The sequence below is a fragment of the Eschrichtius robustus genome, chromosome 12 (assembly GCF_028021215.1).
Source record: "Eschrichtius robustus isolate mEscRob2 chromosome 12, mEscRob2.pri, whole genome shotgun sequence".
Classification (NCBI taxonomy): Eukaryota; Metazoa; Chordata; class Mammalia; order Artiodactyla; family Eschrichtiidae; genus Eschrichtius; species Eschrichtius robustus.
In genome coordinates, this window is record NC_090835.1 from 4,774,847 (window position 1) to 4,791,346 (window position 16,500).

Below are 16,500 nucleotides of genomic sequence, written 5' to 3' on the forward strand. Positions count from 1 at the left end.
CAAGGCACCACGCCCTTTCACCTGCACAGCTGCAGCGGCCTCCAGCCCATTACAATCCATTCCCCACATAGCAGCCGGAGTGAGCTTTTTCAAATGTGAGTGGGATCCCATAATTCCCCTCCCGTGGCTTCTACCCTCTTAGAATAAAACTGAACCCCCTTCCTGTGGCCTGGAACCCTACTTGTGCTGTGGGCTATCTGCCCGAGACTGTGTGGTCCAGGGCCAGGGACTTCATCCGTCTTGCTCCCTGTTGTGCCCCGCCACTTCATGCACAGGGCCGGGCACACAGCAGGTGCTCGGTACGCACAATCCGGTGGGTGGAGAGATGGGGGGCGGTGGGAGGGTGGGGAGATGGAGGAGGGAAGGGTTGTGAGCAGGAAGGAGGGGCAGGGGGAGGGGCAGGCAGGCACACCTGTCCTCGTAGCATCTGGAGGTTGCTTCCCGACTGGGTGGGCTCCTCCGTGGCCTCCAGCCATCCCTTCGGGGGCCGCGTCTGCCGCAGCAGCACGATGTAAGCCCCGAACACGTCGGCCTTGACATTCTCCTCGCGTTCCCTGAAGCGGCGGATGAGCACGGGCGCCAGGGTGCAGTGGAAGCTGGGCAGCAGGTCGGGCCGAGAGCTGATCAGGGCCGCCAGGCACTTGGCCGCTGCCCGGCGCACCTTCCAGCTCATGTCATCGTCGTCGCTGTACTCGTCCTCGCTCTCTGGGGCGGGAACCAGACACCCATGGAGCCCTGCGCACCACCCAGGGCGGTCTCCCAGGACGGAGGGGTGAGAAGTGAGGGGGCAGTGAGGGGGGCTCCGCCGGGGCCTCACCTTTCCATGGTCACTACCGGTTAATGAACACCTGCTGTGTGCTAGGGGTGGCGTCAAGCAGGGAACCAGCTGGAGTTACACCAGGGTCCTCCCGCTGCCTCCAGACTCTTGGTTGTTTTGACTGCACCAGGGAAAAACTGACTCCCAAGCTTCCAGTGAGGATTTAGGGAATCCATCTGGGGCACAAGACCCATCCTTGGGTTTCAGGACTGGCTGCGTGATGTTTCATTTACTGGGATTTCAGAAGGGAAAGGTGATAGCTCCCCTGCCCCAGACAGGGTCCTGATTCCGGCTTCCAAGCAGGACTAACAATAAGGAAAAGCTGTGTTTGTGTGGCTCTCCACTCTCCAAGCTCCCCCAAGAGGTCAGAGCTCAAGTCTTCACCATGCCTCAGGAATGAAGGTGTCTTGAGCCCCCTTTTGTAGATGATACATATAAGGCTCAGAGAGAATGAGGAACTCTCCTGAGGACACACAGCTAGAAACAGCAGAGATGAATGAGGCCCACAAGGCCAACTCATACACCTGGGGAGACACACATGAGGCTCAGAGGGGGACGGTCCTCCCCAGGGACACCCCCAGGCACAGGCTCAAAGGCCAGCGTGTTCCTACCCACACTGCTCTGCAGAGAACTCAGACTCTCAGAGCACTGCATCTGGACAAGCCATAGTGGGCCAGGTGGATGGTCCCCCAGACGTGTCTTGTCAGCGTAGCAGATGTGTCCCCTCTGATGGACCCTTGTTTGTTATTTCCACCCTATGTCACCCATGAAGAAACATCCAGAGCTCCCTGTTACTAACAAGAAAATGTCCAATCTCCTTGGCCGGGCACTTGAGCCCAAAATGCCTGTCCAATCTCATCTCCTACCACCGCATCTCACTCTGAGTACCCATCAGGACCTAAGGCCCTCACCTCCATCAATGCCTCCAGGGCCCAGGGCCTTCCCTCTGAGTGACAGACAGGCCCACAGGCACAGAAGGAAAGAAGCCATTGAGTCCATCCCCCATCCAGGTATCTCTCCCTGTCAGTGCCAATCATTCCACCACTAGAGCTTCACTCTGCTGGGTTAAAGCAATGGCTGTTGGAAACCATAACTAAAAGGGTACAGAGATGGCAGCATGAGGTGGGCGAGTCTGGCAAACATGGCTCCAAGGCCCAGCTACGCCACTTCCTAGCTGTGTTATCTCAGGCAAATCTCTTCTCATAAGTGTCCGTCTCCTTGTCTGAAATATGGGGATGATAATAAATACCTGGTTTCCTAGGGTCATTATAAGGAACATGAAATACGAGAGTACTTAGGGGACTTCCCTGCTGGTCCAGTGGTTAAGAATCCACCTTCCAAAGCAGGGGACGTGGACTCGATCGCTGGTCGGGGAACTAAGATGCCACATGCCGTGGGGCAACTAAGCCCGCACGCCACAACTAGAGAGAAGCCCGAGCGCCACAATGAAAGATCCCGCGTGTCGCAACTAAGACCTGACACAGCCAAAAATAAACAAATAAATATTAAAAAAAAAAATAGCACGTAGGACATCAGGAGATGCTCAATAAACATCAGCAATTACTACTATCTTGTGATCTGTGCAATCAGAGAGTGTGGGCACCACAGAGGATCCAGATTTCCAAGGGCAGGGCTGGAGCCTGAGGAAGAGCTGGGATCAGGATGGGGGCGCCATATGTGGCCCCTGTCTTTGGCTGGGGGATTTGCGGGAAGGCTGCACCCATTTCCACCCAGCAGCCCAAGGACAAGCTGGCCACTCACCTTGCTCACTGAACTCACTATCCTCTGTCTCCATCTGCTCCTCTTCCCCGTCACTGTCGTAGTTATAGTTGGGGTCGTGCTTTATGTACTGGAGGCAGAGGCTGGTCACGTTGGGCATGTGGGGGCCCATCTCCTTGGGGCACCTGTGGGTTGGGATAGGGGAGGCTCTGCTGGACCCAGGCAGGACAGGGTTGGGGATGGGGCCCAGTGGTGAGTCCTGAGACCTGACTGCTTTGAGGCCAGCATCCTGCCCCCACTCCATCCCCACCAACTTCTCAAAGAAACCCCGGGGCCCCCGTTTTCCAGCACCCCTGTTGCACCTACTTCCTCAGGAAGGCCTCAAAGGCCTGGAGGCAGGACTCCCGAAGCTCATCATCATCCAGGTTGCAGAACTCCTCCACCAGAGGCACCAGCCGGTCCAGATGGGTCCCTGCAGGGCCAGGTGGGTCACTGAGGCAAGGCGAGGTGAGGCCAGACCATCTCCGGGGCTCCCCCAGCCCACAGCATTCAGCCTGTGCCTGCACCTGCAGCCCTGGCCACTGCAAAGTTACTCAGAGGCTTCAGAGTCAAGCAGATGTGGGTTCTAGCCCTGACTCAGCGCCCTATAAGCTATGGGACCTTGGGCACATCACAACATTCTTTAACCTCAGACCATTCATCTTCACAGTAGGGATAACAATGCCTACCAGCCAGAGAGTTTGTCAAGATTAACGATAAGATTCAGATAAAGATCTCCACCCAGGTCCTGGCACAAAGCAGGCACTCAATAAGAAGCATCTGTTGTTGAAACTATTACTCATGTTCTTGCCTTATTTCCTGCACTAGGTTGTAGACCTGGGCAAGGAAAGTGGGGAGGCAGGCACTGCCCTTACCAGGCAAGGGGGGCCCCCTCACTGGTCCCTGGGCTTTATATGGATTCTGCCCTAGCTCTTCTCCAGCCATACGCTTTCCCACCCTGAACCCTTGTCCGGTCCTGTGCAGTTCCCTCTCCCAGGTCCATGCTCTCGAGGGTGGCTGCTGTTTGGGGGGACGTGGACAAGTGGTTGCCTAGGGTGGGGCAGAGGGTGGAGGGACTGCAAAGAGGCACAAGGAAACTTTTGGGGGTGATGGAAATGTTCTGCATCTTGATTGCGGTGGTAGTTTCACAAGTGCGCGAAAAGTTCAAAACACACTGAATTGTACACTTTAAGTAATGCGGTTTATTGTACATACATCATCCCTTTGGAGGCATGACTTATAATTACCCTCGCAAGCCTCTGGGTAGGGCTCAGAAGCAGGTTGAGCTCAGGGCCCACCTGGCTGCCTCTCGAGCCCACTCTTCCTCTTCAGGCGCTTCAGCACCGCCCCCGCCCCTCCCCACCTCAACCACGCCCCTTAACCAAAGAGGTGGCTCACCCGGGCCCCACCCCCTCAGCCCAGGATCCCTGTAGTCGGCCCCGCCCCCTCCCCGTGGGGCCCCTCCCCCTTACCGAGGCGGTGGCCTGCCTGGCGGCCAACGCTACCCAGGCACTGGATCAGGGTGCGGATCGCCGCGGGGCTGGCGGGCGCGCGTGGGCCGGGCAGCCGGTCCAGCAGGTGGTCCGCAAGCTCGACGAAAAGGTCAGTGCTGCAGGCGGCCGCCAGGTGGCCGAGCGCCCCAACAGCCCGCTTGCGCACGGCCAGGCGCGGACTGCTCAGCTGCGGCAGCAGACAGTGCAGGAGGCTGGCGTGGAAGGCGCCCAGCGGGGCGCCCAGCCTGGGGAGCCGGAAGGAAGGGGTGTCGGGTGAGGCCCACCCGGCGGGCAGCCTGGGCCAGGCACTTCCCCTCTCCCCATGGGCTCCTGGCCGCCTCCCCCCTTATGACAACCCAAGGGCCCTCACCCTCCCCACCACTGAGGCCAGAGTGCTCTAAAGTGTGCCTCTGCCTAACTCCTTCAGTGGCTCCCCAGTGCCCTTCGGATAAGCTGAGCTCCGGGCTCAAGGCAAGAGGGAACACCAGAGAATGGTTTCTGCACAGATAGAACGCAGCCCCTGCAGCAGCTTCTATCCCACGTTCAAACCAGGCCTGTGCTTTTCCTGTCCCATATGTGTCCTGAAACCTTTTCTTCTCTCACTCCACACCAACACATTGACCTCACCCTCACATATCTCTCTGTCCAGCCCAGACCTCTCTCCTGGGTTTCATTTATTTATGCATTCACCTACTATGTGACAGGGCCTGGGCTGGAAACTCGGGAGAGCAAGACGGACTCTGGCCCTCAGTCCTGCCCTATGGAGTTTTCAGTTGAGTGGGTACCTCCCAGGCACCTCGAATTCAACATGTTCCGAACGGAAACCATCACGCCCGCCCCGACATTGCTCCTGGAGCGCACCTACACGGCCAATGGCCCTGTGTCTGCGCCCACAGTTAGGAAAGCCAGACCCCTGGGTGTCAGCCTTGAGTCTCTGCCTCTCATCCACTCCAAGCGCTGTGGAGTCTACCTCCTAAATACAACCTGAATTCACCTGCCTGCAGAAGCCTTCTAAGCAGTCTCCCTGCCCATTCAACCCCCTCCCATCTTCCGTGCACTCTGCACATAGAAAGATCAGTCTAAAACACACAAATACACCCAGGGCATTCCTCATGCCTGCCGAGAACCCCTCCGTGAGCTCCTCACACTTTCAGTAGAATCTTTAGTCAACTGCCCCACCCTCCCAGCCCTCATCTCTCCACACCAGCCCCTCCTCATGACACCCCACGACTGCCTTGCACAACCCCCAGGACCCCATGTCTCTCTGGTCTTTGCCCTCTGGGCCGAGACCATCCAGGGTCTCCCTTATGCTCACCCACGCCTGGCCAAGTCCTGCCCACCCTTGAAGGCTCAGCTGGCTGGACCCTCTCTAGGAAGGTTCCCCACCCCCAGCTGGGTTATGGGCTCCTGCTCTTAGCCGTATTGTTGTTCTTACTCCATTCACAGATTTATGTGTCTGTGAGTTTTTCCTTAGGGGCCGCCAAGACCCAGCCAACTCCATATTCCCAGAACTAGTCCAGCACCTGACATTTTTCCAGTAGGTGCTCAAATCTTGAGAGGCTGAATGAATGAATACTTTAAAAATGTGTAGTGCAATTTAAAACAAAGGCCCAGCTATACTAATCCAAGAGAAGAAAAAGAGAAAGAAGGGCCGAGGGAGAGGATGAACAACACATGGGCTCCAGCTATGGAGAGACCTGAATTCAACACCTAGGTTCTGCCATTTACTGACTGTGACTGCAGACAGGCCACATCACCTCTCAGAGCCCATAAAACGTTGACAAACGAGTTCTCCTGGGACACTGCTGGTACGACTAAAGAGCCCTAGCACAGGGCCTGGTGTACAGTAAGTGCTGGCTCTGTGAATTTGAGACCCTCCCTGTCCCCCTTGCCCACGGTGGCCTCCCGCACCTGCTCAGCATGTCAGAGAGGATGTCCAGGGCTTCCAGCTGCACAGCCACGTCCTCCTGCTGGGCGATGGCACTGGTGAGCTGGCCTGTGATCTTCCGGCACACACTGGTGGCCAGGCCGGAGCCTGCACAGAGCACAAGGTGGGTGTGGTGAGGCCCAGGGCTGGCCTCCACCTGTGGCTGGCCTTTGCTCTGGTTGTGTTCCTGAGCCCACATCCCCCAAATCCTGCTGACCAGGGAAGCCAGGGCTGGCGTGGTCCAAGGTTTGACACAGAGTCAGACCACACTAAAGGAGACAGCTGGGGAGCTAAAGAACCAAGGGCGGACCTGCTGCCTTGCTCACCCCACACCTGACCCCTTTGCCCTCTGCCTTCCAATGCGGAGGTGGGAAAAGTTAAGCACTTCTTTCCTAGACTCCTTTGCTGCTTGGAGAGGCCAGGTGACCATGTTCTGGCCAGTGAGATACAGGTCAAAGTCTTCTGGGGAAATACGTGCTTTTCTTATAAAGGGCAAGAGACATGGGCAGAGACTTCAGCCCTGTCCTAATTGAGCTTCTGAATGAATGGCTGTAAAAATGGAGTCGCAGATCCCTTCAGAGTTATGTGAGAAAAGCAACCCCCTACTTCTTCAAGCTGCCATTAGTTAGACTTTGTTACTTGCAGCTAAAAGCATCCCTGAAACAGAGCCATGAAGTTTAACAGATCTGGGTCTGAATTCTCTGCCACTTATTAGCTGGCTGACCTTGGGTAAGTCCTTTCACCTCGCTGAGCCTCAGCTTCTTCAATCATAGACTAGGACAAATAGCAATAGCACCGAGTCCCTAAGACCTGAGTACCTGTGGCTGCAGGGGGGAGCTCCGACAGGACGGTCTTGAGGCCGATGCCAGCGATGTCTCGGAGCTGCTCCTTGTCTGACCGCATGTTGGCACAGAGGGCATCCACGATGGTCTCCACCTGGTACTCCTTCACTTTGCCCACCAGAGGACCCAGGCTGAATATGGAGGGAGGGAGGAGGTCCAAAAGCCCAGGCTCAGCCCGAGTCGGGCTGCCCCTTATGTCCCCTCATGTCTATGGGGCCACACGTGCTGAGGAAAAGGCCCCAGATCAACAGGGGACTTCCTATTTTGCCAGAAAGAGAGGTACCCTCTGGGTATGCCGACATCATTCCTGGCACCTCCCAAACCTGCACCTCCTCTTGGGTTTTACATCTCAGTACACGGCCAAACCATCGAACCCAGTAACCTCAGCTGGAAACCAAAGAATGCCCAAGAGTAGGGTTCTCAAACTTGCGCGTGTATCAGAATCCCCTAGAGGACTTGTTAAAACACAGATTGTGGGACTTCCCTGGTGGCACAGTGGTTAAGAATCCGCCTGCCAATGCAGGGGACATGGGTTCGAGCCCTGGTCCGGGAAGATCTCACATGCCGCAGAGCAACAAAGCCCGTGCACCACAACTACTGAGCCTGTGCTCTAGAGCCTGCGAGCCACAACTACTGAGCCTGCGCTCCACAACAAGAGAAGCTACTGCAATGAGAAGCCCATGCGCCGCAAACGAAGAATAGCCCCTGCTCGCCACAACTAGAAAAAAAAGCCCGCATGAAGCAACGAAGACCCAACGCAACAAAAAGAAAAACAAAAAAACAAAAAACACAACACAGATTGCTGGGCCCCACTCCAGATTTTCAGACTTAAGGGGTCTAGGTGGGGCTTGAGAATTTACATTTCTAGCAAGTTCGCAGTAGATGCTGATGGTCCAGGGACCACACTTTGAGAACCTCTGCCTTAGAGGCTTGCTTCTCCAAGTGTGGTCACAGATCAGCATCATCAGCACTACCTGGAGACGCAGAGATGCAGCAGCTCAGGTCCTACCCGAGAGCTAGTGAACTAGAATCTGTGCTTCAGCAAAACCCCCAGCTGATTCGAATGCACGCGAAAGTTTAAAAACCACACCAGACACACTGCTTCTCAGCCTTAACTGCGCATTGCCGTCACCTGGGGCCTTTTAAGAAATTGTTACCCAGGTGCCAGCCCCAGAGTGTCTCAGCTAATTGGTTTCAGGTGTGGCCTGGAGCTGGTGAGTTTTTTTTTAATTCCCCGGGTGATTCTAACATGCAGTCAAGGCTGAGAACCTCTGACCTAAAAGAGTGGTTCTCAGATGACAGTGCGCATTAGAATGCAGATTCCCGGGTGTTACATCCTCATCTGCCCGCCCCAGCCCCTTCCTGAATTAGAATCCCTGGGTGGGGAGCACACAGTTTAAACAAGGGTCCCAGGTGGCCGCAGTGCACACCACTTGGCAAACTCTTGACTTCTAAGTAATCCCAGGTCTTTCCACTCTACCCTCTATAGCACTGGTTCTCAGTAGGGGTGATTCTGCCCTGAGGGGCATTTTGGATATTTACTGGGGGGGCCCTTCTATTAGTTATGCTCATCGTAACTAATGAGATGGCACTTCTGGCTTTTATTGAGGGGACGGGGGGGGGGGGTGGAGGTCGCGGATGACAGAAAGACAATATTGTAAAACCATGTTCCATGTCCTGCTGGAGTTTCTAACATCCCACTGGGCATTCATACAGGTAAGCAGCCTTTCTATAATTATCTGAGTCCAAAACCTAATTTCATTTTACATATAAACACAAAGTACTTTTTTGCACTATTTTAATATATTATTAATATTTTAATATACTCTTAAAATTTCCAAAAATGTAGTTATCAGGTAACTCGAAGGAAGACTGTACTTTATTTTCCCGGGAAACTTTACCGGGACACGGTCACCATTTCAGAAAATCTCTTAAGAGCAATGCCGCCTGTGCTATCTGAGTCCCCAACGTCCACACCTGTCTCCACCTGCTTCCTGCCTCGGCGAGCCTACCTCAGGTGCAGGCTTCTCACGACTTCATTACACGTCTACGGTCAACGCGCCTGAGCATTTACACAGTGAAACACATACTATTTTACCATCAACAACGTTCCTCCTATTTCTCCTTTATGCTCCAGTTTAAGGCATTATATAAACTGTTTTGTAATCATGTGTAAAGGCAGGTTCTATTATGCATGAATTTCATTTCGTGATAAGAGTATTTCAGACTACGTGTTATAAAAAGGGGTTATTGCTTCTGCTAGTAGGAAACCACTCCACCTGATCTCAATTCCACCGTTAGAGGGATGCTCCCAGACCACAAACCTGAGCACGTCTTGCTCCTGCATGAAACTCTTTACTGAATTCCTCTACTCTTGGGATCAAGTTGAAATTCACTACCCGCCCCAATTCACTACCTGGATCCAGCTCGCAGAGTACTGTTTGACAGGCAGTGCCCCAATTCTCTGTTGACCCCCGCCATTCCTCAGTCCCCTGCTTACCCCGCCACACACACACATGCCCTGCACATACCCCATCTTGCTTTTTCAGCTCTGGGGGTAACTGGCAAAAGGTCTCAGAACCACACCTCATGATGCCTACGGCAAACGCGCCCACCCCCGCCGCGTTCTTTCACCCCCACCACTCCTGTGCGTGCCAGCCTGACCTTCCAGCTGCCAGCACCTGCATCTGTGCCTGAGGGCTTTCCCTGGCTGGAGATGCCAACGAATGCATAACCCTCCACCTACCCCAGGAGCAGCCCTCAACCAAGGAAAGCTGGCAGGTGGGAACACTCCAAGGTGCATGTCCTACGCTGTGTGCCAGGGATCCCCAGCAGGGGTAAGCTCCACTCGCCCACAGGAGAAACTTGCTTGATGCTTTATTGCTTTTCTTCCTTCCCTGCCTCACTTCTCTATCCCCCGACCTAGTTTCCCGGGATCTCTTTCCTGGCAAACATACACTTGAATCCTTGCCACGGGGTGTACTTCTGGGGGAACCCAGACCAAGTCACTGTCCGGCTCCACGGGCACTCCAAGAGCTGCTCAGCAAGTCTTCTCTCAGAGGCTGCACCCCAAAGGCGCAGGGACCCTCCCATCACCACCGGGGTCGACGCTCACCACTTGACCGCCAGGTTCTGCACCTCCCCGTTCTTGTCCTCCAGAAGCCTGAGGATCATCTTCACCACCTTGCGCTCGCTGTCCTCATCCAGCTGGATCGAGTCCTTCTGCAGCTCTGACATCAGGTCACTGGTGGCCATGAACCTGGGCAGGGAGGACAGAGGAGGATTGCCGAGCAGCTCCTGGGCCCCGGTGATTTGGGCAGCACCTTAGAGTCCCCCAGAAGCAGACCTTGATACCAAGGGTCAGGGGCAGTCAAGGGCAAGTAGATTATCTGGGCGGTGGGCACAGTTGGGCTACCACAAGGCGATGCGTGTGTGAGATACCGACTGGCCCAAGGTGGCAGACTCGGACACACAGCATCCCAGCTAAAGGCTTAGGACCTCCAAAGCACATGGCTCCTGCTTCTGCCATTTATGCAAATGGGAACTTGGGCAAGTTACTTCACCTCTCTGAGCCTTATTTAACCTGTCTGAGAAGTGGGGATGAGAACGGTACCTGCCCTGTGGGGTTGCATGGAAGATAAAAGAAGACAATGTATGGGGTGTGCTTGGCACACAGTGGGCACTCAGTAAGTGTCCTGCCATGATTATAATGTCACGTCGTTCACGTCTCAGTCGGGCTAGAAGGTCGAACACAAACCTTGCAACCAAGTCAGGTGTCAGCAGGAAGCCTCTCTACCTGACAGGTGGAGGGGGACTAGCCCCGCCCAGCCCACCCGACCTCAAAGAATCACTCAGCCCTGCCCTCACACCAGCGGGTCTCAAAACCGTAGCCAGCATCAGAATCACCTGCAGGGCTTGCTAAATGCTGCTGGGCCCCAGGGTTTCTGAATCACAAAGTCTGAGCTGGGGCCCCAAATTATGCATTTCCAACAAGTTCCCGGATGAGGCTGAGGGGCGGGGACCACACTCTGAGAACTAACGTCCCAGGCCAGGTTGACGGGCAACAGGCATATCTTAGACATAGATGGCAACGGCTGAGCAGTCCCCAGCCACAGCTCGCAGACCCAGGGTGGGCATCAGCATCAAGGACCACCCACCCACAGCTGGGCAGATCCGTGTGGCCGGATGCCGTGTCCCCGGCGTTTGAAATTGCAGTGGAGTCTGAGCTGGAAGGTCACGGGGAGTTGGGGCTGCCGTAGCAACACGGAGCACCATTCCTGCCAAGATCAGGAGGGGAGAGCAGTCTTAAACTGGCAGCCCTCGGCTGTGTCCACCTGGCAAATGTTTTTCGAAAATTTGAATTATTTAGTGACATTTAAAAATTAGAAGAGTTGACATAAAAGTACTGATTTCCAGATTCTCCTGAAAACAGAATATTTGAATACAGCTGGGCCAGCGGTCTCTGGTGACTGTAACTGGCTCGAGGCAGTGGCGGCTGCCCTCTGTAGGTAGGTAGGTGCACACTCCCCAGCTCAGCAGGTTCTCCCCAGGCCCGCTGCACCCGTTTATTGGCTCCTGCAGGCACTTGACAGCAGAGAGGAGAGATGCTGTGAAGTCCGGATCAGAGAGTGGCGGCCCCAAAGAAAGCGTCCAGCTTTTGCTCCCCAACCAGGCCTCTTCACACCAGCCTTGCTTTCTAGCTTGAGTGAGTCAAGTAAGAACCCGCTCTCCCCGCCCCACCAAGCCTGCTATGGCAAAATCGGTCACAGTGGGATTCCAGCCTCATCTTTGCAGGCTCAGACCTGCTGCTGGATGTCACAGTGGCCCCTAGGGCCCCTTAGGCAGGAGGGCACTTGTCGGTGTCATAGCTGTTTATTTTTAACAGCTGGGATAAGCCTCAAGCCTGAGAGAAGAAAGGAGGCTGGGCTGGAGGCAAGGAGGGGGTGGCAGGGCTGACCATGCCCACCTGTGGGCCTGGCCACCTCATGACAAGCAGCCAAGGTTAAGATGAAGGATGAGGTTTGGATCTGAGCCAGGACAAGGCCTGGGGTAGCCACACGCACCCCAAAGTCTGTCCAGCTGAAGGGATGTTCAGAGAAGGCAGGCAGGGCCCTGAAGCTGAGTTTCTGCTGCAGTCCATGGAGACCCAGCTCAGCCTGGCAACCCAAGGGATGTACTCCTTTGCCCAAGATGGGCCTCCTGTCTCTTTCTTCTCCACCTACTGAACTCCCATTCACCTGTCAAGGGCCCAGCTCAAATGTCCTAGTCTCAGGGAAGACTCCTCTCATCACCCTGCCCTATCCTCCACCCACAATCTCTAAGCACACTTGGTCCCCCTGGATAGGACCCTCTCAGATACTCTGGACCCCTCCATTATAGCATCTCTCACACTGCGCTGCAAGCTTGGTCACCGGTGTCTCTCCTGTTAAACTGTGAACTCACAGAAGCCTGTCAGTTCATCTCTGGGACTCCAGGCCCAGCAAACAACAGGTCCAAAGAGGCCCTGAGGGGGCAGGGTAAGGGCAGAAGGGGAAGGAGGGTTAGGACCAGCCCCTAACAGGGCTCAGAGCCAACCAGCTGTGTGGAAATCCAAACTCAGAAACTAATCCTTCTGAAATACTCCCCAGCACTTTTGACACCCCAGAGTTCCTGCAAACACTCAGCTCTCACATATATGTGTATGTGTGTGTGGTGGTCGTAAAGGGGGCGTATACAGGAAAGGGTATCATTTGGTAGATAAGAGCTTGGGCACCGAAGTTTGGCTTTAAGTAAATATACTGGCCATATACTTATCACTTGGGTGACCTTGAACAACTGACTCCTCTCTCAGCCTCAATTTTTCCATTTATAAAATGGGAATTTTCTTTGCCCCACTTCGTAACACCTTTGGGAGGTTTTAATAGGACAAGCAGCTTTTGGCATGAGGCAGATGAGGCAACTAGGCTCAGAGAGGTTGCAGGAACCGCCCACTATCACACAGCAAGTTGGGAAAAGAATCAGCACACCGGTCAGGTCTCCTGGCTCCTCAACCAATACTACTATGTTTTCAAGAAATGATGTAGGAATTCCTGCAAGACCCCTCAATTTACCCATTTCACTGTTGAAGTCTGAGTGGGAGTAGAGCAGCCGCCTGCCCACAGAGTGGGGGCCCGGAACAACAGGGATCGAAGACTTCCTCCACCTGCCTGGGACCCCCACTTGCAGTCACCGTCCGCCTCCAGGAGCCAGAGGACACAGTCTCAGTTTCATTCCAGAGAAACCCTAGAGGCGACTCAACTGAAATACTTGGCCACATGGGTGCCTGGACAGCTGGTCAGCGGGATCCAGCCCCCCTGGTATTTGGACTTTAAAAATAGACATCATCCTCATATGCTTGGGGTGGTTTTAAATGTTCTCAGGGCCGCTGGCAGAGCAGACTGGAAGGGCTTCTCAGGCTCCAGTTGGCAGGGCCAATTCCCTCTCCTGGAGCCTGGACCTGAGGGCCTAGACAGTGGTGCAAATCCCCTCGGTGACTGGCCAGCTGTGTGACCTTGGGCAAGTCACTTCACCTCTCCAAGCCTCTGGAGAACAGGAAGAACAATCACTACCACCCAGGCAGACAGGAAGATTGAATGAGATTACACTGGACAGCAGGAAGCCTGGGACACAGAAAACATTCACTGAGCACCAACTGTGTACCCAGAACATACTCTGGACACAAAAGGAGAGTGCACAGTCCAGAGGTCCAGGAGCTCTGGGTCTCCCAGGCTTAAAAAGTTGTACAGCAGAAATATGGGCTGGGGGAGGTGCCTAACCCTGCCTGGGTATCAGGAGGCATCCCAAAGAGGTGACAACTGAGTAGAAGCTAGCCTGGTGAAGGGGGGAAATGACGGGGCAGACAAAGAACTTCCAGGTAAAGGCCCAGACAGGGGAGGGGACTGGCAGATTTCTGATGTGCCCAAAATCACAACAGTGTCAATCTATTAAGCGCTTACCTGGTGCCAGGCACTAATCTAAGCATCCCGCATGTATTAACTCATTTCATCTTCACACCAACCCTCGAGGTGGGTTCTGTTATTATCCCCATTTCACAGAAACAGAAGCTGAGGCTCAGAGGGGTTAAGCAGCTTGTCCACAGTCACACAACCAGTAAGCGGCCGGAGGCAGGATCCGAACCCAGGACTGTGGCTCAGAGGCTCTACTAAAGTGGGGGCTCTTGAGCGGTGTTGAGGAATGAATTGCCGAAGGCAGGGGTCAGACCAGGAGGGCAGGGCTTGGGTATCCTCACCTGTCAGGGGGCCTTGCTGAGATCTCATCCTCTGTGTTAGACTAACCTGGCTGTGCACCTCGATTCTCCACTTCCTAGCTTTGTGACTGCACCTGGGCCCTTCTTACCTCTGAGCCTCACTCTCCCTATCTGTAAAATGGGGGGGGGGGTAAAGTGACAGAATGTTCAACGGCTATACCCTCTCTGAGGACTCCTTTCAGCTCAGAGGGTCCAGAACTGGCTGTGTGATTACGGACCAATCCTTTCCCCTCTCTGGGCCTCAGTTTCCCCTGAGGAGGAGGGGACTGGACCAGAAAGGGAGTGGCCCACAAAACCTATAAGCCCCCACCGAAACCATCACCTACCTCTGTCTGCTAAGCCACTCAGCCCAGCCCCCTCCCTCAGGTGGTGTCAGAGCAAAGCCGGGAGGCGGGGAAAGGGTGCCCCTATGAAGTGCGGGGAGGAGGCCTGGGGTGATGTTGAGAAGAGAGCAGAGCTGAGGGTACGAGTGAAAAAGTCAGCCCTGGGGCTTGGAGTCCTGGGAGGGGAGCGGGTTTCAATGCGGAGAAGAAGAGGCAGGCGCTGGGATCCCCAAGGAGAGGCCGAGGACTTCAGCGGGGGTTGAAGAGGAGGGCCAGGGCCCATCAAATGCGGCGAGAGATGCGGACTGGGCATAAGTGGAGAGAGGAGAGGCACAGGAAGCGTGCAGAGGGGCAAGCTGCGGCTCAGACGCGGGACGGCAGGCAGGGGCTGAAGTTTGCACGGTGGGAGACGCAGCTGGTCTGGAGTCCCGGAGAGGAAAGGGCAAGCAATCCGCGGAGAACGCAGCCCGAGCTTCCGCCGGGCGCAGAGGCGGGGAGGGGGCGTCTCGGGTGGAGGAGTGGGGCCCGCTGCGAGGAGCAGAGATGGGGGCTGCAGGGTCCCGGGGGAGGGCCGGCGCTCCGGGAGGGCAAGGCCGGGGGTTCAGGGCGGGGCGGAGAGGCGGGGGCCGGGCAGCGGGCGCACCTGAAGTCCTTGTCGCTGGACGTCATCTTCTCCAGGAGGCTGGAGATGTGGAAGGCGGCGGTGCTCATGGTGGCTGCGCCGCGGGGCCGCCGACGGGAGGGAATATGGCGGCGCGACCCCCTCCCCCGCCGCACGCGGGCTGCGCTCAGCGAACAGAAATAGCCGCCCCCGCCCCGCCCCGCCCCGCCCCGCCCCGCCCCGCGGCGCAGCGCTCGCCTCTGCTGTGGCCGCGGCTGCGGGAGGCGGGAGGCGGGAGGCGGGAGGGGCCCGGGAGGGGCCCGCTAGGAGCTCTGTGGTCTCGGCTAGGCGCCATCCCTGCAGACGGCCCATCACCGGCTTGCACACTCCCACAGACGGGGAGCTCACCATCTCTCACCGGACAGCCTCTCCCTATGATTCCTGTGGGCCTCAACCCTGCTCGCGAGACACAGGCATGGTAACAGAGTCTCAGGTTCGAACCCCACCTCCGTCAGTTCTGCTACTGTGAAGCCTTAGCCAAGTTACTTGACCTCTCTAAGCCTCAGCTTTCTCATCTGTAGGCATTCAAGAAAGAGGAGCTGCTATTGTAGGTCAAGCCAACCAAAGCACTTCCACCCCCACCCTGCTCCCCATGCAGCCCACCCCAAAGCCAGACAGGATATGAAGTGTACCCTGTCACCCCAGGCCTCCTGCCTGCCACCTCCAACCCTCAGGACATCACGGCCAGTTTCTTCATTTTATAGCTGCAGAGCTGAGGCCCAGAGAGGCAAAGGGACTTGCTGCAGGCCACACGGCCAGTGAATCTGGGATGGAATCAGGACTGACCCCAGACTGGGCAACAGTTCTTAACCAGAATGAAGCCGTGCACAGTTTCTCCCCAGGTAGGTACAAGCTCAGGGTGGGAGAATCTGTAGGAGGACGAGGAGAGTGGCAGAACTTCTCCAAACAGCCAGGAGGCTGCTGGCTCTTGGGAAAGTGAGTCGCATGTGCAAGACAACCCTGGGTTCAAATCCCTGCCAGGCTGCTTCCTGGCTGTGTGGCCTTGGGATAATGACACAACCTCTCTGAGCTATGTTCTTCTCACCCGTAAGATAGGGATAAAATTAATCTTTATTTTATAACACACTCCTTGGGTACCAGTTATTATGGGTTCCTGGGCTCTAGAGCAGCACTGTCCAACAGAACTTTCTGCAATGTTGGAGATTTTATACATCTGCACTGTCCATTCTGGTGGCCATCAGTCACATGTGGCTATTGAGCACTTGAAATGTGGCTTAAATGAAATGTGACTTAGTATGATTGAGGAATGGAATACTTAATTCTATTTATTTTTAATTAACTTTAAAGAGCCACCTACGGCTAGTGGCTCCCGTAGTGGACAGTGCATTTCTGGACAGTAGGGACACAGCAGGGGACTAGACACACACAGCCCC

At 55.3% G+C, this 16,500-nt stretch overlaps 1 protein-coding gene across 1 annotated transcript in view; it reads right to left on the minus strand.

Annotated features, from left to right (window-relative positions):
• Nucleotides 1-15,221, minus strand: part of CAND2 (cullin associated and neddylation dissociated 2 (putative)) — a 30,453-nt gene extending 15,232 nt beyond the window's left edge. The window contains exons 1-8 of the mRNA XM_068559525.1: nt 15,089-15,221; nt 9,953-10,096; nt 6,814-6,968; nt 5,980-6,103; nt 4,048-4,313; nt 2,903-3,008; nt 2,579-2,721; nt 413-705 (exon numbers count right to left, since the gene is read on the minus strand). Of these exons, the coding sequence (XP_068415626.1) occupies nt 413-705; nt 2,579-2,721; nt 2,903-3,008; nt 4,048-4,313; nt 5,980-6,103; nt 6,814-6,968; nt 9,953-10,096; nt 15,089-15,156 (1,299 nt within the window). The 5' untranslated portion in view covers nt 15,157-15,221. The remainder of the gene's footprint in view (nt 1-412; nt 706-2,578; nt 2,722-2,902; nt 3,009-4,047; nt 4,314-5,979; nt 6,104-6,813; nt 6,969-9,952; nt 10,097-15,088) is intronic.
• Between the last annotated feature and the right edge of the window lie 1,279 nt (nt 15,222-16,500).